Here is a 26,294-nt window from a genome sequence, read left to right as displayed (position 1 = left end):
CACTTCGAGTGTCCGTCGCCGGGGTGTGGATGGGGTGGGATCGTCACTTTTGTTCCAAGTTACGCCCAAACAGTCCATCTCATGTGGCGAGCTTGGGCTGTAGTTGTGCAAGGTGGTCTTGAAGGTCCCATCAAGAAACAGGATATTATGGTTCGGACTTGATTATGCAAAGTAGCTAAATCTTTACCTGAGAACTAAGGATCTCATGCTTATAACTTCCAAGTGATTTCTTGCATCAGTAGCTCCTCCCACTGTATCTGAGCCGCCTCCAAGCTCCTCCTTGAAGCCACTGCCTTATTTAACCTTGTCATTCTTGGCCCGAGCAAAACGACCGGTGAACCGACGGATGGGTTTGTCCCAGATATAGACCGGGATACCAAGCAATCCAAAGAAAGCAGTCAAACCACCAAAAGCACCGAAAGCACCATCATACCCAGCAGCCTCAATAAAGGGTGAAATGCCATAAGTGACACCAAAGGCAATGATACACCTAAAGGCACAGATGATGACCAAGACTGGGCCGGCACGGGCAGGATAACTATCGAGTAGATAGGTCATTCCAACAATGTTGGCTCCAACAAAGGCAAAGAAGTAGGCTGCAAGAGCCCAGCAGTAGATGAACCAGTGGTAGTGCTCAGGATGCGCAGCACCTTGGCCGTAGAGGACAGCAGTAAATGTGCCGACGGTGATGGGGATGACCAAGGAGATGATGCGTGACTCGGGCTCATGGATTCCTCCATTCTTGTTGGCTCTCCATTTGATGATCTTGTCAGAACCCTGACCGAGGAGCGGAAGTGCAATGAGAGCAACGACAATCTGGCCGGTGTTGATGTAGCTGGCGCTGGAGTTGGGCCAGTTGTAGGGGGCCGATGTGACAATGCCCCCGTACGTGATACCGATGGCGACGTTGGCCCCAAGTGTCAAGCCGTTGAGGCACATAGCCCAGAGGACGTTAGGGAAGAGGAGAAGCTCAAAGGTGCTCTGTAGGATAGGTTAGCGTATGGTGTTGATAGGCAAGTTGGAATGGTGCCTCTCACCCTGAGCGTGTCAAACGCCAAACGCCACTCAGGAGTGCCAACCCAAAGTCGCATATCGGACTTCCAGGTGCGCGGTTCAAATCTCTCAAAGTCAAGCGGAGGGCGAACCGAGCAATGTGTTTCTTCTCGATCTTTCTTGAGCTCTCCCGCTTTCGTGACGTGGCCTTCATCCGATTCGGAAACAGTGGTTGTCTCCTGGAAAGCAGCCATGCTTCGCCGATATTTGGTCTCGGGCACGAAGAAGATGGAAAAGACCAGCTGCAAACCGGAAAGACCTGCACCGAGGTAGTACCAGCCTTGGGGGGAGATGGCGCCAGAGATGGGACTCGCGAACAAGACCCAAACAGCAGCCAGAATTGTCTGGACAGCATTCTGAATCATGAGGCCCTTGCCTCTCTCATGCAAGAAGAAGATCTCCTGGGGCATCATTAGTGAGTGAGACTCTAAATAAAGCGACAAATTGGTCAAACCTGTGTGATCATGGGAACCAAAGCCTCGCTTTAGCCGGCAGCCAGCGACATGAAGCATCGTGCTGATAAGTGCCACGCATAATTCCTGGCCGTGCCGCAAAGGATAGCGCCGATCAACAAGATGGCAGAGGACACAAGAAAGACCATTCTCCTGCCAATGGCAATGGCAATTGGAATGCCAAACAGGTTGCCAATTCCCCTAGTTGCTGTAAGTATTTGTCCAAGAGCTATGTTTGGCAGCGGTAGCTCACATAAAGAGTGTGGGATACGTGATCAATGCGGTCATGTCAGCATCGCCGTAGCCTTCTGCTTCATACTCGGCCCAGTAGAAGCCGAGAAGGCCACCGAAACCAGAGACGAGGGAAAGACCCAAGGTTGAGACTGAATACCAGGAGGCATGGGTGTCAGAAGACGAAGTTCTCGAAAAAAGGGGGTACGCGAACAACATACACAGAGATATCATGGTAATGACGACGTATTTCTGCCACATGGGCATGCTCAAGGGATCTGAGCAATCGAGTTAGAGCTATTGCCCCTTTCAGATTCTTGGAGGAGTCGTTACCCTGCGGATCGGCGGTAGGTGTAGGCACGTAGACGATAGCGCCTTCGGTCAGGCGAACGGTGCCCATTACAGCAACACTTTCGCCCGCTTTGACATCTTCGACGCTCTCGACACATGCCCAGTCATTTTTGGACTTGTCTGTCATGATGGCTGGCAAGAGCTTGGGCTGGAGAGTGGTGATATTGAGGCAAACTGACGAGATAGAATTGGACGATGGTTGTAGAAGTTAGAAACCACGCCCGCACTTGGTTAGTTTGTATTGATGATCTTCCTTGAGGCTAGGGCTCGCCGTTGCTCGTTTCCCCTCATCGTTTCCGGACTAAGGGTCGTTCGCTGACCGAGAGGGAGGCCGTGAACCCCAACTCAACCCCATGGGGCCCCGCAATCCGGGCGCCAGAGACTTGGCGTGAGGAGTAGGGGGTGCATGGGCACATGGACAGATATCGCGCAGGACGGAAGGTATGGTCAAGAGATATTACCAAGATCCGATTCGCTAGCTAGGCTACTAGGGTAGCAGTTAGAGTGGCGAGGGACAGTACGTTTTGAACGCTTAAACTTTTAGTGAATCCAAATGCGCTGCTAGTATACAGATAGTGTTGTTACTTCCATGCACGATCAGGGCCTCCGTTGCAAAATCTCCAGTGTACTGCCCAGTTGGCCGTGGTATTGGGCTATCCAACAAAGCCCGATGCGACCTAGCCCCGCTGTCCCTCACCAGGAATCTTTTCTTGGGTATTAGCAACAGTCTTGCAGGGTCTGTCCCCTTGACCTTGGAGAAATTGTGAGTTCAAGTCATGTCTGCCCTGCCTTAGGGTCAGACTAGGTCAGGGGCCACGGTGGTGTTCAAGTGTGATAGGATCAAGAAAAGAAATTAATAATGTGTTCTTTATTCCAGTTGAAGCCCGGCCCTTGATGGGCTAACTGAGCCAGAAGATCGAAAAGAAATTAATGTTGAAAGAGATACCAGAGTAACAAACAGAGCGCGCGTGAGCCATTCGTGGGACTATAGACTGTAGAGTTACTCATTGCGTGAGAAGTTTGCGGGGATGAAAACACACTGGGGGATTCACCTATAGGGCTGGTTCATGATTTCAGTACTTATTTTAAATACGTACGAACAGACAGGAGCCCTATCAATAGGTGAACTTTCGGAAGAAGTGTTGCTGAAAAAAAGGAGACTGTGCAACTCTTTCAGATAATTTCAGGAGCGTTCTTATGAAGAGAGTAAGTTTCTAGGTCATGACAAGGTGAGTAAGAGATTCGGCCACAAGCGGACTTCCGTGCGAAACTCTACCAGCTCGCTCAGCTCACTTTCACTGCAGCTAAATTTTCTCGTTTTATTGAGTCTTGCTACAGAGTTGTATCCCAATATAGATCAACATTGTATTCTATTGATTCAATTTAATTTGACTGTTAACAGGAATCATCTAGCCTGTGTTTATGCGAGTCTGGTTGAATCAGACTGGCTAATATGGCTTGACGCCGGCAAGCTTCAGGACCTGCTCCGTCAACTCTGGCTTCTCTAGGGGCTCGTCACGCTCCATGGGATCAATCTTCCCATCGACCATGGCCTTTCCATGACCCCAAATGTTGCAATGTGGCCAGTGTGTCGTTGCCTCCTAGCGGCCAAACAATTCTGCCTTGTAGGTCACATCCTCGGGCTTCGCCAGAGCGGCGGGCGTAAAGCATGTGTACAGAACTGTTCGGATCGTCTCCGACTCTGGCAGTGCAACGTGGTGAATGGTGCGTGAGTCCCAGAGGATGAGATCTCCAGGCTCAGCATTCACCTTGATTTGCCGGCACCCCTTTTCCTCAAACCACTTGATCTCGTCCTCATTGAAATCGTAAAAGTCGTAGAACTTGGCCGCAACGTTTCCTCCGTCTCTGGCCGGGCTGCACCGGAAGAACTCCTCGAACAAGCTCGAGGAACCTACCATGAGAAGGAGACCACCGTCCTTGGGACCAGCCGGGGACAGGTTGAGTAAGCCCTGGACACAGGCGAGACCCTTGCGTTCAGGGGCCTGGTCGGTGTGTGGCCGTGGGGCAAAATCAATATCCTTTCGACCGGGAAGGGTGATGTTGAAGGTGTCGAATGACACGAGGAGCTCCTTGGTACCCCAAAGCTCCTTGAATCGCTTGACAATCTCGGGTTCACTGTATTCAGCGTCTGTTAGACTCTGTGGGCCATTGGGAGGGGGATGAACTCACGTCCTAGCGTCCCACATGAATTTCTCATGTGCCGCATAATAGTTCAAGTACATGTGACGAAAGTTTTGCAGCAAATGCTCCTTTGTCCAGGTTGCCTTGTCGCCAAGATCAAACCCGTTATCAAAGGACTGTAGCCAATCTAGGACCTTCTTCTGATAATGGTTTTTTGGCTTTGTCGGCCGGGATCGCACCCTTGAAGACGTAGTAGCCGTTCTTGAAGAAGTCATCACGCCAGTCCCCATAAGACTGCGCAGCGTTGGCCTGCAGTGAAGGAAGGGCCTGGGCCTGGGCCCCGGTCTGGGTAGTCGTTGCGCTCATGGTGGCAGGTCTATGCGAGTCTCAAAAGATGATGCGTTGATTCTTTGTGTTTTAGCCAAGCAAGCAGTGCTATGCGAAGCTCTTTGCCCGGCATGTCACCTCGTTGATACGATGCTTGCTTTAAAGGCCTTGGCTTCGTGAGTTGATCTCGGTGGATTAAAAGACTCTCCTAGTCAAACCCCGACCGAGCCTGCTGATCCTGGCCCTCCGACCGAACCGGCCGAGGAGGTCGATCCTGGTCCCCCAACCAAGATCCAACCCGGGCCGACGAGTGGGCGGCGAGCGCCAGCTGCGTACGGATCTTGGTCGGCCACAAACTCAGCCCCTCAACGATGACGAATGGAGGATCGGCTGGATTATACAAGCACTCCATGGCGCGATAAACGTGAAGCTGAAATGTCTTGTTGGTTGAACAAGGAGGCGTGAACAGGCACACATTTGGCTCACGCTCATGCTACTATGCAGGCTTCACTGTCTCTGTAGCTTTGGGGGAAGAAAAATGGAATCATCAATCACAATCTATTTCTCATTCAAATGCTGGCAGCACCCTGCCTCTACAATCGCCAAATCCTAGACGTACGCCATTCCCACTTCCCTCCTGGTCGCCACAGTACCCTGTAAGGACAATCTCATCTCCATCTTGGAGATAATTCATTTTGAAACCGTCTGAGAACTCAGCCTTCTGCTTCCCGGCCTGTGTCGCTTCGTAGAGGCACCCAAGCTCAAGTTTCCTCCCCTGGTCATCTACTGCCTGTGCACGCAAAGGACTGGTTAGACATTGAATAGCATAGTGGCTTCAAATATGGGCTTACATCTCCCGATATAGTTCCAGTGCCGATTAAATCGCCAGTTTGAAGGCCACACATCGCTGATGCATGATGTGTAAGCTGTTGAAATGGCGTCCAGTAGAGATACTTGAGATTGCTGGTACCAAGGTTGATTCTTTTGCCGTCACCTGAGTTCGTGAGCTGGGGTTGCACATTGTTTATATGAATGGGATACTAACGAGTGAGGTCAACAGCCAGCTTTATGTTGAATGTTCCATCTTGCCCAGGCCATTTGAGGTGGTTGAATGGAGGAGGATTCTGCTCTGTTTTCGGTGGGCAGCGGAAAGGCTGAAGAGCCTCTAAGGTTACCACCCAAGGGGATATGGAAGTTCCAAAACCTGATGGACGATTTGCCATGTTAGTGCCAGTTCTATCAAGAGTAACCAGCTCTAAGGTCTACAAACCTTTGCCATGGAATGGGCCCAATGGCTTCATTTCAAATATCTGCAAGTCTCTGGATGACCAGTCGTTGAGGAGGACAAACCCAAAGATGTGCTCTTCCACGTGCCGAATGTCTAGCTCAGCCCCGTATGGGATCGGCTTGGAAACGAAAACACCCATCTCAAGCTCGTAATCTAGCTCTCGAGAAGGGCCATATGCCGGTTTTCCGTCACTTCCGTAGTAGACACCGCGAGGCCGTCGGACTGGATAACCCGAAGGCACAACACTCGAAACTCGTGAGTTGTAAACGGAGGGCGCGTAGAACCAGTTCTCTGGTATGGCAGAGCCGGCTACCATGGTTCCAGAGCACTACGCTAGTTAATTAATCCATGCAGCATCGGATGTTTTAGAGGAAGGGTAAGGACATACGTTCTGTACATGCTCTAGAGAACAGTAAAAGTCGGAATAACCTCCAATTTGGAATGGCAAATGCATGGTGACGGCACCGAGTTCGACAAGGCATTGCTCAGGAATGTTCTCATTCGTGATATCATGAATCAGGCTCTCTCGCACTTTGTGGCGAATTGCTCGAGGAAGGGCAGCAAACGCATTCAAGGACGGCTAAGAAGATAAGAGCCAGCTTCAGCCTGGACGTCCCGCTATATAGCAGGATGATAGAGACTGACCTTGGAGAAGATTTCCTCAGCCGAGGGTTGGAGCTCGAGATGATCCAAACGCGAAGCTTTGGCTAACTTTACGAGGTCAACAGCAAAGTTACCAATGGCAGTAGCACAGCGAGGTACGTCATTTTCTGTCGTGGATATGATCCCAAATGGAATATTGTGAATCGTGAAAGGAGAGTCTTCTGGTATGGTGATCTTGGCGCCCATCTTTGGCTGAGTGTCAACCCAAAGTTGGTGTGAAGAGTGAGAAGAGATACTGGTTAATGGAAGAGAGGCAATTAGTCGCACAGGGCAAAAGATGACGACAGAGAGCGAGTTCCGGGGTTAGACAAACTGCTGCTGTCCGGCTCCAACATGTGGACCCCATCCGACGGTTGTAGATGGGCCGAGTGGGAGGCCGAACGGCTCGGGCGGTTGGGGGATCAGCGCAAGGGAGCTTTTGGCCTGTCCAATTCATAAGGTATCTCTGGTGTGACTACGATCGTGTTTTAAACATGCCTTTCTTACCCATGTGAGCATTCTGGTATTACAGAGCATTCGTTGATCCAAGTCTTTTATCCCCAATTCTCATTCCACCTTTCTACACCATGTCGAGCACATCATCTGAGCCGGGGCAGCTCTCCAACCTGCCTAGCCCGAACTTTTACCTAACCGGGCATAACGCTTCCACCGGCAAGGCCATTGTTCGCGAGCATCGCAAGGGAGCCTGGCAAGCATACGACGACAAACTGATGGCATTTAACGTCGTCTATACTACGTCCGAATTTCCGGTATCTTTAAGTGACGACGACGATATTAAGAAGCACGATGCTGTAATTGCATCTGGGAACCTCGGCCTGGTCAACAAGAACGGCACGGTGTGTCGCATCGTCGACTTTGCCCCCGGATTCGAATGCATGATGCATAGGACGCAAAGTTTGGACTATGGGGTCGTTCTGGAAGGCTCCATCGAGCTGCTGATGGATTCCGGGGAAAAGCAGTTGATGCATCGTGGAGATGTGGCTGTTCAGCGCGGCACCATGCACGCGTGGAAGAACCCGAGCACAACTGGCTGGGCTCGCATGCTCTTTGTGCTTCAAGACTGTCAAAGCCTGGTTATCGGGGGAGAAAGGGTCGGGGAGGATCTTGGGAGGGGTGTGGAGGGACTGCCCCCAAGTCGCAACGATGGTTGAAGACGAAGGAAGACAGACTGAAGTTACAGTACAATTTGTTGTAAGCACACACTTTTACTGCCTGTCTCCAATACCATCGTTATCTTGTGAATGCGAAAAGAGGCAGCTGGCTTGGCACCTGTGGGGAAGATCTCGACAGATAGCCCGGTAGGCTCAACATGGCGCTATCCGGCTTCAGTCGTGTGATGATGATGCTTTCACACTTGCAAGGGATAGCTCAACAGACGGCTTTTATAGGTCATAAGGATATAGGTTCATTGTAAGAAGAATCATCGTTATGAAAAGTCCCTAGTTGAATGGCAACTTCCCTGTTGATGACTAAGTAGCTGCCTCCCAGTGTCTAAACCATTTGCGTCTTGGAGGTTGTCTCCCAGCTTCCCCAGACAAACTGATTGTTGCACATATGCTGAAGCTCCCATGTCTGCGCCATCTTCTTGCCATATTCTTCATCCTCTATCACGGAACCCCCTATCACTAGGAGAGGATAAAAGTGGTCATCGGTAGGATGCGCGTCCTTGTACCGAGGACTTTGCGTTAGCCTGGTGAGGGCCCCTGCAAGGTTCGCTCCCTGAAACAGAAGATCAGTTGCCGCTGATCTGGTCGGGCTGTGGAGTTGGTAGTTACCTTGTTGTTAGCCACCACCTCGCTGACCGATTTCTCAAACTCAATAGCCCATCGCGCGGGTGTGCTGCCTTTCTGAAAGTTATCACCCCTTGTCAAGACGGGATACCAGTTGTTTCGATACAGATTGTGGACAGCTCCGCCGGTTCCGCAAAGGAGGATGCCGCCCTTGCGAAGCTCTCTCAACGCCCTACCAATCTTGACATGGAATACAGGATTGTATCGGGCATTCAAGCTGACAACTGTGGCTGGAGGTGTTCCTTCGGGGAACATCCATCGGGCTGGTGTGATGGTGTCATCGTGCCAGTCAAAGGTCGGATCCTCTTGGACATCTGGAAATCCAGCCACACGCAAGAGATTAACCACCCTTTCTGCGAGTTTAAGATCGATGTTGATGGGATAGTTCTCCCAGTAGGAGCGAGGTACCATGTCCATCTGAACAATGTCGGGATTTGTTTTGGTCGCAACACGGATGCGATCGTCCAGCTCCTCCCAATGCGCCCCGACAAAGACAATGCCTTTGATGCCATGTTCTTGGGCAGTTTTGCCAAACTGTAAGCCAAATTTGTTAGAATTTAGACAAATTGAGGGCGAAGACTTACCTGGGCCCAGTATTCGGATGACTCGGAATCCTTGCAGCACATGAGAGGAGATCCATGGGACCAGAAAGCTGCAGGCGTGATGCAGCCTCCTCCGTTCATCTCGGGCGACATGGTAGAGTTTGTCAACGAGATCACACCCAATTTCTAGGGTAGTTAAACACCTGTAGGTCCGTCGATATTAGGGGATAGAGAACATAAGTACCAATAATGGCTTGAAGCAGAGTTGGAGGAATACAGCTTGGAGGTCTTGTGAGTATCTTGGTCACGGGAATTATGATTACAAATAACCACCAAGAACCCAGTTACTAAAGTCCCCTCGCTTCAGATACCTTCGTTCAGTATCCGAATGTGGTGTCCGAGTCGGAACCCCACAATCCCACTCGGATATTCCCCTTTTTGATCTCGGCCTCAGTGGCCAACATAACAACAGACCGTTGTTAAAAATATGTATCCCGCCAGGATTAACTAATCCTCTTGACAGTGTCCAGCCCTTGAATTTCTCTAGCGTTCGCAAGCTGTGTCCAGAATGACCATCACGATCACCGATGCGGTAGCTGCTGCGCGTCTATCATGGCAGAGCAATTACACCTCGGGAGACCCACGATGGAGTCTCAAACAGTTGCACGGTCTTTACCAGCTCATCGTTGACCACCGAGACGAGATTATTCGCTCGGTTTCGGCCAGTGAGTTACCCTTTGTGCGTAGACTAGCTTAGCTTGCGAACTGATGCCCGAGTAGCCGCTTCCGTCCACTATCATGAGAAAGAACTCGCGCGCCTGATTGTTGATATCTCTCAACTCATCACCTCTGCTAGCAAGCCGCCAGTCAGCCAAGAAACGGAGATTTCTCTTCTAGGAAAGTTCAACATTACCTACCGACCCGTCGGAGTCAGCGTCATTGTTTGCGGAGATGTTGATCCCTTTCAATGGATGCTGGCTCCCTTGGCAGCATCCATCGCTGCCGGGAACACAACAGTCCTGACAACAGTGGCGACAAACCATGACCCCTTCGTTGACATTCTTTCACGAGAATGGGCCAACTACCTCGATAGAGATAGCAACCTCTTTGTTCCCCTCTGTGACTGCTCTCAACTAGACATGGAACTTGTGGACAAGGTTACACTATGCGGTTCGTCAAGAGAAGTCCAAATGCCATTCAGCGTTTTAAATCGTCTTCTAACTGGTCGGGGCTATAGTTGATTCATCGGAGCCGTATCGGTCCATCTTGAGCTCCCCCAAGACTCAGTTCTTCAATACATCGGGCCCCGCCTTGAACATTGGGCTTATCACGGAGGGCAAAAAGTCTTGGCCCCGCATCGCAGCAGAGATCAAGGAGATGTCGAAGCCAATCGTGCCGCAATCAGACCGCTTGCACGTAATCTTTGTGCGAGAAGAAGACGCCAAGCCCCTACAAGAGGCAGTAGGGCGTGGTCAGTCAACCATGGTCTTGGACACCGTGATTCAGGCGGAGCCAGATCTTCAGCTCAATCTTCACTTGAAAACAGCAAAAGAGATGGGAGCGATCCTAGTCGTCTTGACTAGGTCTCTAGAAGGTGCGATAGACGCTCTGGTTAGCATCTCGACACCCATTGCACAGCTAGCCATTCTCGGGCCGGAAGCCCCCAAGGTCCATGACTTTGCTAGACGCTGGGTGCCTGCCAGAGTGATGTCAGTAGATAGTGTTTGCCCAGTAGTGCTGCCAGGTGAGTCTGAAGTTACTCGTAGGGGAGGCTATACATTGACTGATTTGGTATTACAGAAGTGTTTACTCAGTATCCACCATCAGCCTCTCCCCTCTTCTCTCCCCTCTTCTTCTCTGATCCAGTTTACCACTCTTTAGAGAAGCCCTCGAGTCTTCCGGAAGACGTTTCAGCCATTAGAGCAAGCTACAAAGACATCATCAAGCCTTTGAAGCCCGAGCCCCGGGGAGAAAGAATCGGTTTCTTCACCCAAGTCGACTACCTAGTTAAGGGAATCGGAGCTACTGTTGGATTGCTCACCATAGCTGGATTGTATTTTGGGCTACGGAGATTCCGTTGAACTATCCTCATGGAGAGCATCGGTTGGCAGATTTGTAATCTGTGATATATAGACTTTGAATTCGTACTCTATCCCTTCAATACGATTCACCCTCAAAACCCATCCGCGGTTGCCCATATACTAAAACCAAATTCCAACTGGACTAGCTGCCCATGTCTTTTGGCGTGCTAGGATTCTCTTCTAGGCGTCGCAGAATCTTCTCAAAACCATATGCTGCCCTGAGATTCAGCCGATGCAAAATCCTACATGCACGACTGAGCACAATCCTGGCATCATCCAAATTACTGGGTTGCTCTCCCACACTTGCCGCCCACGCTGTGATAGCTGCAAGGTAGACGCAGATCGCTAGGTGGGGTGCTTCTGTTCCATTTTGGCCCCGTCTCTCTGGCGCGGTTTCCACGGGTTGCGCTGGGCGACAAGACTTCCGGGTACAAAGTCTAGCAACCGTATCAAGTAGCCTGTTTGCGTGCATAACGGCAACCTCGCAGTCCTCGGATTCTCGCCATTGACTGATGGGACACATCATGGCAGGGAGAGACGAGGTTTGGATACAATAGGCACGTACGAGACCGTGAACATTTGCAAAGTTGGTGTGCAACACGATAATGCCCATATAGAAGAGCACCAGCATTGCCCCATCAGGCGACGAATCTTGAGATCGAAGCCAACTGTTGAGTCCCAGTTCGAAGAAGCGCTTGTCCCAGAGCCCCGTTTGTTGAGAATCGGAATGCTTAGAAGCTGATGCGTGAGATGACAGGACCAAGAGCATGGTAAGAGCCGAGGTACTCATATGGGGATCACTCAAGTCCACGGAAGGGCCAGTGGGCGAGAGCAGCGCTCTGATGGTATCAATAATCCGAGGCTGTTTTGGGTCAAAACGAGAAGATGATGGGGTTGGTGGTATGGACTCAAATAGGGTCATTCCCGGATACAGATAAGGGGGCCATTGAAGTAGAGTCGTGCGGTAGCATTCGAGAACCCGAAAATCGTGAAGTATTCTTGTCATGCTGTTAGCAGAGGTGCCATTGCATCTCACACCTAGATGAGTTCAATACATTGATAGAAGATGATGGTTGGGGTCTCCTTCAGACCCCGATGGGGCTGAGCATCGAGAAAGAATCTGGTAAAATTCAGTCAGAAGCATACCTGGCATATACTATGAAGTCGTTACCTGAAGGAATTGAATATGAAAGGCTTCACTCAGCTCACATAACCGCTTATCACCACTACAGATGCCAAACAATTCCAACAACATGAGCTACACATGTCAGCAAGAGTGCCAGATTGTATGATCACAGGGCATACCGTTTGCAGGAGACTGATCTTCCTCTCTGACTCAACGGGGAAATTGGTCTGAACCTATTAACAGTCTTAGCAGGAAGCCCAACCAAAGACCGCTGAAAACATACGCGAGTGAGCAGCAACCTTCTTGAATCGCTGCACATGGCGCGCGCTATAACATGACTGCCCTGAGTGGTGCTGTAGAGACCACCGAAAGCTGCAACTGCAAGCACCTCCTCTTCGTTGGTCGACCATTTGATGTGAAAGTTCTTGAAAGATATAAAGGTGTCTGGTACTTCCATCACAAACAAGTTGATAAACCGATTGACGATGACGCGATCAAAATTGGACAGCGACGGCCTTGTTGTCAACCATCGGCCAGCGTCAGGATTTAGGCTTGGAAACATGGCTGCAGCGATCGCAGGAACGTCTACTTGCTCCGACTGGAGGTCAGCTGTTATGAGAGTATCGAAAATTGGGCCATGAAGATGATCACCGGCCTGTATGGATGGGATTAAAGAATCAGGAATGGCATGGTGCTGAGTTGAGAAGTTTTCGGCAAAGGGGAAAAGATCAAACATCTAGCTTAGAGTCAGCAACTTGAGAAACACTTTGATAAGCTGGCAGTCACCACTCACATTATTGTCGAAGGGGATGGAGTCAAGCCAAAAGCCTAGGTCCTTCGAGCAAAAGGCAGATTGAGTTGGATCGAAGGGTAAGTTTGCAGAAGATTGTAGCGGCGGTGTAGGGGTATGAACCTCGATGCCTTCCATCCGATCGAGCTGACGTTGTGACTCTTGGGTCGGCAACATCTGACCCATGGTTCCCGTGGCAGCTACCGAGGGCGTAGAATCGTGGAAGGTCGGAGATGTTGCGTTCCTGCTCGAGTCTGCATCATGCCTTTGAAGGTCCGGGGCTTCCAAATGATTCTCCAGTGCTGCGACAATGATGGAGGAATGGTTGCTTTCCTCCCGGCGGGAAACGGGGGTGGTGACATTGGCATGAGCCATTTGAACATCACTAGCAGGTGGACGGATCGCAGACGTGGCTACCGAGGTAAGACTGGCGACGACAGAAGGCTGATCCTCGTCATCATCGCCTTCGTCATTGTCTACTACTGAGCCAGAGACGGATGCGTGGGGATTGGCCCCACGATTCTTCCCAGAGTTGGCAGTATAGCAACATTCTCGTCCGCTATTCTCACACCGTGGGCAAGGCTGACTGCCTGTGCACTTGAGCTTCTGGGTACGGCATGCGTCGCAGGCGACTCTAACCCTCGTTGGGCCAACGCCGACGAAGCGGGCTGCTCGACTAGGCGACTTTGGAATACAGATCCTAGCCATGTGACGGTTACGAGCATCTGATCGCTGAAAACCGCGATGACAATGCGGACACAGGAAGGGAGTCTCTCTAGTATCTAGCTCGAGGGGAGATGGAGTTAGCAATGCTTTCCTGCTTGGGAAATATCACGGGTGACAGGCTGAGACATACGGATGCGTTGATGGCGTTGCAGGTGTTCGGTCCGCATAAACTTCTTTCCACATTCAGGGCACTGCAAAGCCAGTTAGTCCATTCATCATGCGCATGCACCAGGCAAAGCGAGTCTGCCCGAGGAGAGATGGGGGATAGGAGGGATCCGGTACAGATTTGGTGGGGACCCTTTGCTTGTTGGGTGTCATCTCGGCCGATTCAGCCATGACTTCGCGTGGATCCGTCCGGAACCGATCAAGGGCTTATCTAGGATATTCTGGGCATTGGCCCGGCGAGTGGGCAGATTCAAAGACGCCCTCCCAGTGCGTGGGGTATGGTATGGATTGAGGGAGGGAATCGGATGTGGAGGATTAGTTATGTTCGGCGCCGGGGTTCGGAACCTAGAAAAAGGAGGGAAATGTCGGCGGGGACCATCCCCACCTCCCGAGAACGCCACTTCCGCCACCAAAGATATTAGACCCACCTTCCCCGCAATCTCGGATCTCGTGTTCCGTGAGTGGATGATAACGTAAGCATAGATCCACCCGTCCCCATGTTCAGCACCTCCCTACCTACCCTAGGTGGTACTCAACGTTCCTAGGATTTCTAGTTAGCAAAACCTCCATATTATCGCTTCAACATAGGGGCTCAATTATCAGTCACTGTTTGCCTTAATTTCTTGTGGACTTTTCTCTATCCTTGCCACCATGCAGGAAGAGGATGTCGATGTCGTGGATTCTTCTAACCAGCTACACTCACGAGATGATCATCCATGGCTCGTTGAGAGAACTCCCAATCGCCTCGACGCTGAACAAGCCCACCGACCTTTGGATGCAGATTTTGTCTTATCTTTCAGGCATGCCATCTCCAGTGAGGCAGCCAGAGACACTGCCTTTCTCAATGACGCCACAGAAGCTCTCATCAGCACTTCTTCGAATATGGATGTGTGTCTACTTTACCGCCAGCTTTGGATTCCACCACTAACTCACGATCAAGGTATTTTACCCTCTTACGTTGACTCCGACTTCTCCCGAACTCCCATCAGGGGTCCTCCCAGAGCAGTTGCTCACGTTTTTCCGCACTGATGTGTATCCGTACATGTCCCTCATACATCACATCCCTCTAGAATCCTTCAACATAAGCCAGCTATCAGATTATCTGGGGTATGCTATGGCGACCCTGAGTTCGATGATGATTCCCGAAGCTTCCTCCGCTACCCACACGCTGTGGTCAACTGCAAAAACTCTCATTACTGCAGGCCTTGAGGTTGATAACCGTGAGGCGCGAAAACCCGGTCTCATCAATGCTGTGAGTGTTCCATTGCAGACTTTGCCGCATACTTTGGCGTGGAGCTGAACGTAAAATATTGGATACTTTTGGCGACTTACGGCGCATTGTGTGCGGATACCACCACGTGGCAGCAGACAAACGTCGGCCATGGATATGTCGGAACAGTGAGTCTCCAATTTCCCGTCATTAGCCTCCTTGCTGACTTTACTAGGCAGCACGAAGGCTATGTATGTCAGTTGGTGGCTATCCCAATGACACCGGCTAACTATCACGAGACCATTACGAAGATACCGACCGTCGATGGTGAGTTTTCGACCCTCAAGCAAGTGTTCGGTCTAACATGGTCTTCAAGCAATGCTATGCCGGCCTTGATTCTCGCAGATGTGTTGCGTTCAGTACACTACGGCCATCCTCTAACTGTGCCAACGCTCGACTATTTGGCAGGTCCAGCCAAATTACAAGCTTCGGGCCTTGAAATATACAAGATGACGCTTCTCGAGGGTCGCCTGCCGCCCTCAGAATGCGCACAGGATGGACCACTAACTGCTTTGATTGCCATACTCGCCGACGTCCACACCCTTTCCCATGTCCTTTTCCCATTAAGCTCCAGAGCAGGTTCAATCACGGCGCACTCTACCACGTCAGCCACGTCCAGCGATTCATACGATCTTCATAATCCCTACGTTCCGTTCTCGGCGGACAACGAGACTCGACTGCTTCGCAGGAGGATCAAAAAGGCACTAAGCCTCTGGGCGATGGCATATCTTCCAACCTCGTCTCCCGATGATACTGTTCTATACTACTTTTGCAACATGTATCTGGCATTGCCATCTCTCCAGACGTTACCGACCCTTGCAGAATATCCTCCCCGGGTGCCTTTTGATGGCTTAATACCTGATAGCCAGAAGGAAGTTTCCGATGCCGAGCTCAGGATCGCCCCAGAGGCTCAAACATGCGCCTGGCAGATCCTCGAACACGTTCAACATGGGAAACATCTTGCGGCGTCATGGCTCCCGATTGCGGTCTTCTACGCAAGCCTGGTAGTGTGGCGGGCTTTGGTACTGAAGCTGGGAAATGCCGGCCATAGCTCCCGAAAGGTTCTTCTTCTGTTCCGGGAAGAGCTGAAAAAAATGCACTGGCCCTGTTGCAAAACTATGGTCGATACTCTGGACAAACTGGTCATTTGAGGGGCAATGGCAAATATTCGATCATCTATGTGTACTTGACTTCCCTGATTCACAGCAACCCTTAACACATGCCCCTATACACCCTGACGGGCCTAACCGCTGGTGTCGGCCGATGTGTGAAAACCATGGCAGTTATTCTGGGATAACCGGCAGTACCAAATAGCTTTGCTCATTCGGGCCAACATGAACCCGGTTCCATCCCTTCAGGATTGACTCGGCTCTGTCTTCGGGATGGGTATGCTCAAACAGTCCACTCCCCTGAGTATCGTGACCTGAAATTTGCAGACCTAGAGTGTGGCCTTTGCCGACGACAACATTGGTGGGCCAAATCTCCACATCGGTCTCGTAAGTCACACCGGGGTCAACTGACTGAACGTCGGTCGAGTAGTAGTTTCGATGAGGCAGGTACTCTTTGTGAGCTGGGTTGGACTCGTCAACCTTGCGGAGTGAAAGTCGGAGCCAGCCCTTGACGACGGGTACGGGCTCTCCGGTGGTGCCCGTGTAAAACACTAGTATGATCATTAGCTGGAGAGCCCTCAGTAGACCGAGAACCTGGGAATCAGACCTTCTTTCCCTTCCGTGTCATAGTGGCGAATAGTGATGAAGATATCCATATCTGTCGGCGTTGACCCTTCTTTGTCGGCCACAGAGACCAGTAGATGAGCTAAGGGATGACCTGTGATCTCCGTCTTTTCATGGAAGGGATCTGTGCGTAGGTCCAGCTCGCCGCTGTAAATTGAGCGTTAGTGCTTCGCAGTCCACGACGAATCCAGCCTTGCTTACTCTTGAGCGTCGTATTGAAGCGCCCCGGCTTCCGTTGCAACTCCGGCCGTCAACTTTCCACCCTTGTTCAGGAAAAACTTGGTGTACTCTGTCCTTGGGATTGGCCATTCTACTTCCTTTCGACGACCAAATGCCGCCCTCTCTGCTGGAGGATTATTGACGCCCGGATTGCCCTCTCGGAGGCACATATCAACGGCTGGTAGCTTGCCTGGAATGCTCCAGCCTTCTCCATCTTCTTCCTTCAGGAACGCATCGAGGAAAGACTTTTGAACATTGACCTCTTCGGGGTAGTAGAACGGAAGATCATGCCTGCCAGTGATACAGCGGAGATACTTGAACTTTGATCCCGCCTGCATGAATCCCAGGATATTTCCACGCAGGTGGAGGAGGATGCCGCCCTTGAAAAAGAGGTTAGTCTCAGCTTCCTGTTAGACGCTGATAAGTAAACGAAGAGACATACCCAGTTGGCTACGGAGAGTAAAGGGACCTCAATGTCACTGAGGTTGAAATCTTTGCTCTTATAGTACTCTTCATCTCTGAACTTGTACTTCGCGGTATCGTCGGGTTGAGAGTTTCTGTTCGCTTTGAGCTCCTCTTCTGAGAGGTTGCCCTCCAAAGTATCAGGCCCCCAGTTCCGCGCAGCCCGTCCGGCGAGGCCGTATTGATTTGACACCACCTGTCTGTTCCACCACCAATCTTGTTGCTCGTTAGGATAGCCAAGGAAGGCATGTAGAAATGAGGATTGGCTTACCGATGAAAGTATTAGATAGGATTCCACCGTGTCGGACCCTGTCGCGGTAGTAATCACTCATGCCTGGCTGTGATATCAGTTGCGAGTCTTTGGGGGAAATAGGGGCAACTTACCCTCCCAAGGCACGATAGCAGCAAGACCCTTGGGTCGTCGAGCGGCAACTCTCCACTGGCTGCCTGCATAGTAACTGATACCCAGCAAGCCAACCTTTCCGCTGCTCCAAGGTTGCTCGGCTGCCCACTCAACGACGTCAAAGAATGCATCGCTTGTGTTTCTGCTCATCGAGTCCAGCATTCCCGGGGATTGACCGCAGCCTCGTTCATCAACCCGCAGAACCACATAACCGTGGGCAGTCCAGAAAGCCGGATCGGGGGTCTCCCATGCCGCATGCTGACTTTTGTGCTCAGGGTTCAGTTCTGAAAAAGACATTGGGTGGAAGCTACAGAGTCAATACACCGGCATACAATTTGACTTTGGCTTGCTTACATCGAGTAAGGGATATCCTTCCCATCTAGGACGATTCCTCAATTAGTGGCGGAAGCGTTGATCGTACATCGTGTCTTACATGGTCCGTATGTAACAAGAACGGGATATTTGCCCTCTGGCTTGGGGCGGTACACATTGCCTCTTACCAGCAGGGGATCATCAGGTAAGGTTTTTTTGGCAGTTTTCAGTGGAATTGAGACGTTGAAGTCGGCCAAGTAGCCGTCGAACGTCTCGGTTGTCTGCACGTCTCGAATGGGAAGAGGCATGGCGGTTCTCTTGTTCTGGTTGGTCAGGCTCAAGGTCTTTCTCGCGTCCAAAGCACATGGGTCCAGACCAGTACTGCAGGGGCAAATATGTAGTTTGACCTTTGCGTAGGCAATCTACTCAATAATTGGTAACCCACTGGGACCATTTAGTCCACCAATGCTCGGGCCGGGTGGGAGGACGAATGACCCCATCTCCCGACCCGAGTGGGGTGAGGATCCCATCCGGCTCCGGGCTGAAGAAGTGCATATGGACGATGACCGAATCGAAAGCCCTTAGGTTTTAAAAGCAAGTCAACAATTTGGGGAATACCTGTATGATAATCATTAGCCCGATATCGCCTAGTGTATCTGTCGTGTTCTGTCAATCATCTCTCATCATGGCAGGCGATGCTACCACCAAATTCGACCAGTTTGACAATGGCTCGGGTTTGTTCCTCGACATTGGAATCGTTGGGGCCGGGATCGCGGGTTTGGCTGCAGCCGCAGCGTTATCCCGCCTCGGGCACCGCGTTGAAGTAAGTGTGCCATTGCTTTGCATCGTGAGCGTGGTAACCTTGCTAATATGCTTTAATCGCCAAGATCTATGAGCGATCTCGATTCTCCAATGAAGTTGGAGCGGCTGTCAACATTGGGCCCAATGCTGCTCCGGTCTTGAAGGCCTTGGGCTATGACATTGTCGGGGCCAAGTTGCTAGAGGCGCAGGAAGTATGTTTGGTCCACTCTTCTTTGCAGCTCTACATCTGACATTGAGGAAAACAGGGGAAACAGTTCAACGGAAAGACGTTGGGAGAGACTTATCGAGGGAATTACGAGGATTTCAAGACAAGATTCGGAGCCCCTTGGTACTTCTCGCACCGAGTCGATTTGCACAATGAGCTGAAACGGCTTGCCCTGTCCTCCGCTGGGAAGTATGCGGGGGCAGCCCTTCACCTTGGCACTCCTGTGTTGGCGGCAGATTGTGAGAAGAACATCTTGGTGTTTGAGGACGGCACTCAAGCTCACAAGGACATCATCGTGGGCGCAGATGGGGTCCACGTAAGTCCAACTTTACCTCCTCAACCCTACCATCCTGTTGAGATGTCTCAGTCAGTCGTAGCACCCTGCGTCTTGGGTGCGGATGTGCCAGTCACCTCGGTACACGAGTGTGCCTATCGGTTCCTTATACCCACGGCAAAGTTGCGCGGAAATCCAGCCCTTCGACCGCTATTCGAGGAAGACAAGACAACTTTCCACGTCGCTTCAACGACTGACAGACGATTGGTTTGGTATCCTTGCAGGGAGTGAGTAGACTTCTCGCCATGATCCCATCCTCTATCGCTGACATATACGCAGCGGCCAGGTTCAGAACTTTGTCGGCCTGCACCCAGCAAAGGCTGGGCGAGAGACTGAGGAAGGTGGAATGAACCGATACTGCAAATAGGGTTGCATCGGGCTAACGATTGGATTGGAATTAGATTGGCACGCCCGTGGAAGTGTTGATGATCTTGTTGACACATTTTCCGACTTTCACCCAACCTTGGTCGAGATTTGTCGGTATGCTAGATCTCTGACACCGAGAATTTGTCCAATGCTGACTCAGGAAAATTGCAGAAATGCCGAGGACTTGAAGCTGTGGAAGTTGCTTTACCGTGCCCCTATTAAACAATGGTCCAAAGGCGGCGTGATTCTCATCGGAGACGCTGCACATCCAATGCTACCACGTTCGTTATTCTGCCTCCTCCATGATAACGAGTACTAATTGCATTTCCGTCGCTCACAATAGACCAAGGCCAAGGTGCCAATCAAGCAATCGAAGATGCTGGCGCACTCGGTGTCTTTCTATCTAATATTCAGCACCGGGACGAGATTCCCCGCCGACTCGAACTTGTCCAAAATATCCGGCGAAATAGAGCGGCGGCGATGCAGATCTTCTCGAACGCAGGGCAAGACCAATCTGACCGAATCGCGGAAGAAGCCCAGCCATACATCGAGGGGCCAGTACCCAGTAAGTTGAGTCTGACATCCCGTGATCCTGAGCGAAGTGGCTTTTCATGGAGACATGCTGATGAGAATTCGCCACAAGAAAACCAGCACGAGTTTCACCAGTGGAATTTTGCGTACAACGTGTTGGACAAGTGCCGGGAGTTGATGCCCGTAGATTAAAGGCACAACGGTCAATCATGTTCTATGGCTATGGTGCGAGCATAGTTTGATGACAGTCTTCTTTGTTACTGCGGCTGATGGCCTCACTTGGAAGCTTTATTAAGTTCACAAGCTTTCCATGTCATGTCCCAAGCCATCTCACCTATTTCCTGGCCGAGGTATGGTTAAAGGCAAATGGGCCAATGCCTTGTATTATTACAACCCGTCCTCCACTTCAGACCCATCACTTGAATCACATCACGTTAACAATACAAAATTCATATATTTGGAATTGACTTTGCCCCATCAAATCTGCTTCTACTAGTAGCCCTTCACTCCCGCCAGCTTGAGGATCTCGTCCGTAAGTTCAGGCTTCTCAAACGGCTCAGTCCTGTTCTTGAGGCATACCTGGTCACCGCGCATCGGAGGGTCGAACGACGCATTGATATTACTAGAGCGGTTGGGTTAACGTTGAAACAACGGGTAAAGGTTGACGAGTCTCACCAGTGAGGCCAGTGGGTGGTTCCAATCCACTTGTTGAAGCACTCCGTCTTCAACCTGAGCGCTTCATCCGTCGCGAAGCTTCGTGGGGTCATGCATATGTACTGAACGTGACGGATCTGGTTGCCCTCTGGGAGTTTTGCGTAATGCATCGTCCTGCTGTCCCAGAGAACAAAGTCACCAGGTTCCATATTCACCTTGGTCAGTTTGCAGCCTTTCTCTTCAAACCACTTGACGTCTGCCTCGTTGAAAAGGAACAGGTCGATAAACTCCATCTCGGGCGGTGGAGCATCTTCATGAGCATAGGCTTCACGCTTCTGGGCAAAGAACTCGTCAAAGTACTTGGATGAGCCCTTCATCAACATGAGACCGCCGTCGTCAGGGCCATTGGGGGCGTAGTTGAGAAGACCTTGCACAGCTTGCATTCTAGAAGTTGTTAGCATTGGTTCGCGTCCATTCGGTTAGTGTTAAAGATACCGTACCCCTTGCGATGCTGGTTTTGATCGCAGTGAGGCCAAGGGGACCAGCGAACATCCTTGCGTCAGGGCATGGAAATGTTCATGCCATCAAATGAACAAAGAAGCTGCTTCGTTCCCCACAGTTTCTCAAAGACCTCACGAATAGCCGGCTCAGTACGAGCATCCCAGCACATTTTTTCGTGTGCACAGCCGTAGGAGTTGTACATTCTACCAGATATCAGTCAGAGCAACAAACAGAGTCTCTAAACTCACCCTCCCTTAAAGCTCACTGGGAGATGGTCCTTGGCCCACGTGCTCTCGTCATTCTCATCGAACCCGAGATCAAACTTGTGGAGCCAATCAAGCTGTCTCTGGGCGTACTGGGCAGCCTTCTCCGGAGGAATCACACCGTTGAGAAGGACACAGCCATTCTCCTGCAGCTCGTCACGCCAATCGCCGTATTTCTCTCCAGTGAAGACAAGGCGCGATTCAACGTTCCAAAGCTCGGTCTTGGACATGTTGAGGGGTTCTCAGCGTGTTTGTTGCATGTGCAATTGTTATGCTCGTGATGTGTTGTCTTGACGCTTGTGATTGTAGCGGCACTGAAGCACTCAGACCGACCTTCGCGCATCTTTAAGCTCGACATGTTTAGCGCTCTCTAACTCCAGACTCCGCCCCGGCAATCCCGGGGTAGTGTCATGCGACCCAGGGCTTCGGCCGGTCTCTGTCAAGATCGGAGCTTCCCAGGGCCGAATTAGTGGGGACCCGAGCCCGAGAGCCCCGCTGATCAACCGCCGACCGAGAGCTTAGCGCCCGAGAAGCCCACCACCGAAAACTGCCAAGCCGAGGATCCGATTTTAGTTTTCTCAAGTAGTTCCCCATGTTGATATATCGTCTTGCGCTACACATTCAACCCATCTTTAACTTAGCTCTCATCCACAGTATCACGTCATTTGCCAAGATGCCTCCTCCAGTTCAGATCGCCACCAAGAGAATCAGCCAGCCAAAAGTTGGTGAAAACGGATATGTCGGCTTCACTCCCGGAAAACCGAAATCCTTCCCAAAGGCTGGAATTGCTTTAATGCCAAGTCCCTCAAGAGCGACATCCGTGTTGACCATGACGTGGAGATTGTTATGAGAGACGGCGCACGGCTCTACGCCGACGTCTCCCAGCCGATCGATGAAAACACCAAGGTTCCAGCAGTTTTGAGCTGGTCTTTCTACGGCAAGAAATACAGCGCTCATGACATGCTCCCCTCATGCGTGTGGAAATGCTGCGTTCCGGGCAGTGACCTGAGCGGACTGGAGAAATTCGAAGGTCTGGATCCCGAGCACTGGTGTCCCCGTGGCTACGCCATCGTCAGCGTGGACACTCGTGGAGCCGGCAACAGCGACGGCCAAATCTGTGTCATGGGAACCCAAGACGCTGAGGACGGATATGATGTGGTTGAAGCCATCACCAAGAAGGATTGGTGCAATGGATTCGTTGGCATGGCTGGGAACTCGGCCCTTGCGATTAGCCAATGGTTTATTGCTGCCCAAAAACCACCATCTCTGAAGGCGATAGGCCCTTGGGATGGAATGAGCGACCTTTTTCGGGAACAGTTTTGCCGCGGTGGCTGGTTCACTATGAGCAACTTTGACCTGATCAACAAGCTTATCGTTCGAGGTCCCCTCAACTCGGCAGTCGAAGATTTCGAAGAAATGTATCGGAGGTCTCCCTTGTCAAACGCCTACTGGAAGGACAAGAGGGTCGACATGACCAAGATCGAGTGCCCAGCATACATTCGAGGTTCAGATGTGAGCATGATACACACCATGGGTGCCATCCGCGGATTCTGGGAAATTCCCCACGACAGGAAATGGCTCCAATGGGGCAGCAAGCAAGAGTGGTTCGAGCTGTACAGGTAAGATCTCATGCAAGGCAGGGTTCCGTACGCCCATGAGCTAACCGGATGTGCAGTTGCCCAAAGTCCATGGTGGAATTGGGCCAGTTCTTTGATCGATACTTGAAAGGGGTTGAGAACGGCTGGGAAGAAACTCCTAAGGTCCGGTGGTCTGCGCTTCAGTTTGGAGACAAGCCGGCGATTGACGACATTGTGCTCGAGGATTTCCCCGTGCCCTCGACGCAGTACAGGGAGTTCTTCCTCCAAGGAGACAGGTTGGTCGATCAGCCTGGTTCCGAACACCAGAAATTCTCGTACAACTCCGAGGATCATACCAGCTTTGCCGAGTTTACCTATACCTTTGGCAAAAAGGCAAGGTTGATTGGCTTGCCTAAAGCGGTACTTTACATGTCTTGTCGCGACAAAGATGATTTCACGACTTTCTTGATCCTCCGGAAGAAGGACAAGAATGGAAAGGCACTTATGCACCTCAATTTCCCCATCACTGCCGCCCCTGTTGACTCTATCGACGATATCCCACTGAAGGACTATTCAAGCACGAACCTACACCTGGGCTCAGTGGGCATCCTGCGCGCATCCCATCGCGAGATTGACCATTCCAAGAGTTTTCATCCACACTGGCCATTTCGTCCCCATGAGAAAGAAGACAAAATTCCTCCTGGAACCATTGTCAAGCTGGAAATCGGTATTTGGGCAATGGGCATCGACTTTGAGGAAGGAGAATCGGTTAGCTTGAGAGTGAGTTTGCAACAGCACCATGATGGTATTGCAGTATCGGCTAACATAAGCGACAGGTTGGTGGCCAATTTCCAAGCATCCAGGAGTATAAATCATTCTCAGGCCCACGACCCAAGCATGAGCTCAACCGCGGCAAACACTTCATCCACACTGGCGGAGAGTATCCAGGTCTGTTACCCTGCCCTTCGTCTGAGGGAATCAACTTGCTTGGATTAGGAATCCTATATCTTAATAGACTACTTCAGTTCCTGAATCAGAATTATAATGAAAGCCCATCATTGACTAGCTTTCCCGGCCCGGTTGCTGTGACGTCTTGGTTCTCGGAAGGACGGGGCCCGACCGAACCGTTTCCTCGGAACCGGATCCAAACCGTGGTTCATGTTTCCCTAGCTTCATTCGGCAGTTACCCCGCATTGTAGACGACCTAGATATCTCACGTGATGATCTCGGCACACTGCATCTGAACCTCGTTTGTCTACTCCCTCAACAGATGGCAACAGCAGAAGGTCTCGGACAACCGACTGGCTCGCTGGCCAAGTGTCACTATGGAAGCGCCTCCACCGGCTAAGCGGCTTCGTCTGTCTATGGCCTGTAATACTTGCTGACGGCGTAAGGTGAAGTGCGACGCCGAGTATCCCAAGTGTCATAACTGTCGCGTCCGCAACGATGACTGCGTCACGGAAGATGCCAAACAGCCAGGTGTCTCAATACGGCGGGAGTGGGTTGAGAGCCAGGCTGTGCTCCAGCCTTTGGCGACGAGGACTCAGAACATCACCGAGGCCAACGGGGCTACGACCTTGCGTGTCGATGAACGGAGACAGTCGAGTGCCAGCCAGAGAAACGGAGATGGGATCGGCCAGGGCGGCCATGGCAACGTGAGAAATACTCGAGTCGCATCGCCTTCATCGCCACTGCCCTCGACATCATCTGCCTCTGGCGTATCCAACTCAGCCAGCCTCTGCACCTCACACGCCCAACAACCTTTCGACGTCTCCATCAACCTCGACTACAGCACAAGTCGGCTCAAAGTTATGGGTGGCAGCAGCACACAGACATTGTCCAAGTCCCGCGATCTGTTCTTCAAATCAGCCAATGCCAGGCCCATGTCTGATCACTTCATGTACGGCATGCGGCATGCTGAGGAGTTTCCCCCTCCCAGGTTTCCTATCTGGCAACCCTTGCCTGACACAGCCACCTGCAACGCCTACTTGGACACATTTTCTTCACGTTTCTATAGCCTCTACCCGATTTTCGATCTCGGACAATTTCGGAATGACGTCAAACAACTCATGGTTGTCGACAGGCTCGAGGGTATCCCAGCCGAGAAGGTACCGGTCCTTGCGAGTACTTATCTGGTCATGAGCCTGTGTGCAGACGAAGGATCACGGAAGCCAACTAATGATGGTGACAGGTACCTGCAGGCGGCAGCCGGTCTACTAGGCCATGTTGTGTTTATGCCATATCTTGCGTCTGTGCAATGCCTTCTGATGTTCACTATTGTATTCCGTGGTCGTAACCAAGAGGGTGTTGGATGGGAAACACTTGGAATCGCCATACGCATATCTCACACCCTGGGGCTGCATAGGAGTTCATATCTTGCATCGTCTCCCGCCTCACCTTTTCAGACACAACAAGCTAAGACACTCTTCGCCAGGCTCTGGGCCATCTGCTGCACGCTGGAGAAAACAATTCAGTTGGAGACAGGTCGCCCATCTGCCATCGCGAATATCGAACAGGATCCTGGTTGGACGACCCAAGATCGTCCCCAGGGTGATGGGTTTCTTTGGTGGTCGCTAGGTCTTGCCAACTTCCAACATGCCATTAGCCAGCACATCTATGGGCATAAGCCGGGCACACGCTCAGCTTCTCAACTGTCGTCAGATACTGCTCGGCTGGATCAAGACTTGCTGGCATGGACGAATACAGTCCCCGTGCAGTATCGACCTGGCACAGAAATCCTATGCTCAAGCAGCGATTTTCATTTTGCAGCGTTCCTCTCGATCCAACACAACCAGGCCTTAATAGCCCTTCACCGAGCAGCGCTGATTGCTCCAGTGGCAGAATTTCAGGCAGAGGTGTCAACCCATTGTCAAGATAATCCATCACATTACCGGCTGAAGAACGGTCAGTCTATT

General features: G+C 51.3%; 8 protein-coding genes across 8 annotated transcripts; 3 read left to right on the top strand and 5 right to left on the bottom strand.

Annotated features, from left to right (window-relative positions):
- Positions 1–294: 294 nt before the first annotated feature.
- On the bottom strand, positions 295–2,214 carry LRP88_09455 (uncharacterized protein; the record flags this gene model as incomplete). Its single annotated transcript, XM_083245941.1, has 6 exons — positions 295–981; positions 1,038–1,454; positions 1,652–1,706; positions 1,759–1,888; positions 1,958–2,014; positions 2,070–2,214. The coding sequence occupies 6 exons, from the start codon at positions 2,212–2,214 to the stop codon at positions 295–297; spliced, it is 1,491 nt and encodes a 496-aa protein (XP_083097054.1).
- Positions 2,215–3,688: 1,474 nt separating this feature from the next.
- On the bottom strand, positions 3,689–4,595 carry LRP88_09454 (uncharacterized protein; the record flags this gene model as incomplete). The annotated part of the gene is made up of 3 exons (XM_083245940.1): positions 3,689–4,223; positions 4,278–4,416; positions 4,469–4,595. 3 exons carry the CDS (start codon positions 4,593–4,595, stop codon positions 3,689–3,691), a joined length of 801 nt encoding a protein of 266 aa, XP_083097053.1.
- A 2,478-nt stretch (positions 4,596–7,073) lies between these two features.
- LRP88_09453 (cupin domain-containing protein) lies at positions 7,074–7,658 on the top strand (the record flags this gene model as incomplete). Its single annotated transcript, XM_083245939.1, has 1 exon — positions 7,074–7,658. One exon carries the CDS (start codon positions 7,074–7,076, stop codon positions 7,656–7,658), a length of 585 nt encoding a protein of 194 aa, XP_083097052.1.
- Positions 7,659–7,998: 340 nt separating this feature from the next.
- LRP88_09452 (DODA-type extradiol aromatic ring-opening family dioxygenase) lies at positions 7,999–8,980 on the bottom strand (the record flags this gene model as incomplete). Its single annotated transcript, XM_083245938.1, has 3 exons — positions 7,999–8,226; positions 8,283–8,831; positions 8,882–8,980. The coding sequence occupies 3 exons, from the start codon at positions 8,978–8,980 to the stop codon at positions 7,999–8,001; spliced, it is 876 nt and encodes a 291-aa protein (XP_083097051.1).
- Positions 8,981–15,965: 6,985 nt separating this feature from the next.
- LRP88_09451 (uncharacterized protein) lies at positions 15,966–18,434 on the bottom strand (the record flags this gene model as incomplete). The annotated part of the gene is made up of 2 exons (XM_083245937.1): positions 15,966–16,082; positions 18,315–18,434. The coding sequence occupies 2 exons, from the start codon at positions 18,432–18,434 to the stop codon at positions 15,966–15,968; spliced, it is 237 nt and encodes a 78-aa protein (XP_083097050.1).
- Positions 18,435–18,811: 377 nt separating this feature from the next.
- LRP88_09450 (uncharacterized protein) lies at positions 18,812–19,854 on the top strand (the record flags this gene model as incomplete). Its single annotated transcript, XM_083245936.1, has 4 exons — positions 18,812–18,949; positions 19,014–19,139; positions 19,194–19,469; positions 19,774–19,854. The coding sequence occupies 4 exons, from the start codon at positions 18,812–18,814 to the stop codon at positions 19,852–19,854; spliced, it is 621 nt and encodes a 206-aa protein (XP_083097049.1).
- Positions 19,855–20,876: 1,022 nt separating this feature from the next.
- On the bottom strand, positions 20,877–22,032 carry LRP88_09449 (uncharacterized protein; the record flags this gene model as incomplete). Its single annotated transcript, XM_083245935.1, has 3 exons — positions 20,877–21,006; positions 21,060–21,482; positions 21,788–22,032. The coding sequence occupies 3 exons, from the start codon at positions 22,030–22,032 to the stop codon at positions 20,877–20,879; spliced, it is 798 nt and encodes a 265-aa protein (XP_083097048.1).
- Positions 22,033–22,475: 443 nt separating this feature from the next.
- Positions 22,476–25,599, top strand: LRP88_09448 (uncharacterized protein; the record flags this gene model as incomplete). Its single annotated transcript, XM_083245934.1, has 7 exons — positions 22,476–22,527; positions 22,581–23,421; positions 23,478–24,159; positions 24,216–24,327; positions 24,650–24,696; positions 24,774–25,503; positions 25,571–25,599. The coding sequence occupies 7 exons, from the start codon at positions 22,476–22,478 to the stop codon at positions 25,597–25,599; spliced, it is 2,493 nt and encodes an 830-aa protein (XP_083097047.1).
- Positions 25,600–26,294: the final 695 nt, after the last annotated feature.

This window comes from Fusarium phalaenopsidis (genome assembly GCF_050370095.1).
Source record: "Fusarium phalaenopsidis strain FUZ10S chromosome Unknown contig_32304, whole genome shotgun sequence".
Lineage (NCBI taxonomy): Eukaryota > Fungi > Ascomycota > Sordariomycetes > Hypocreales > Nectriaceae > Fusarium > Fusarium phalaenopsidis.
Note: the sequence above shows the minus strand (reverse complement) of the source record. Positions and strands in the feature narration are given on the sequence as shown.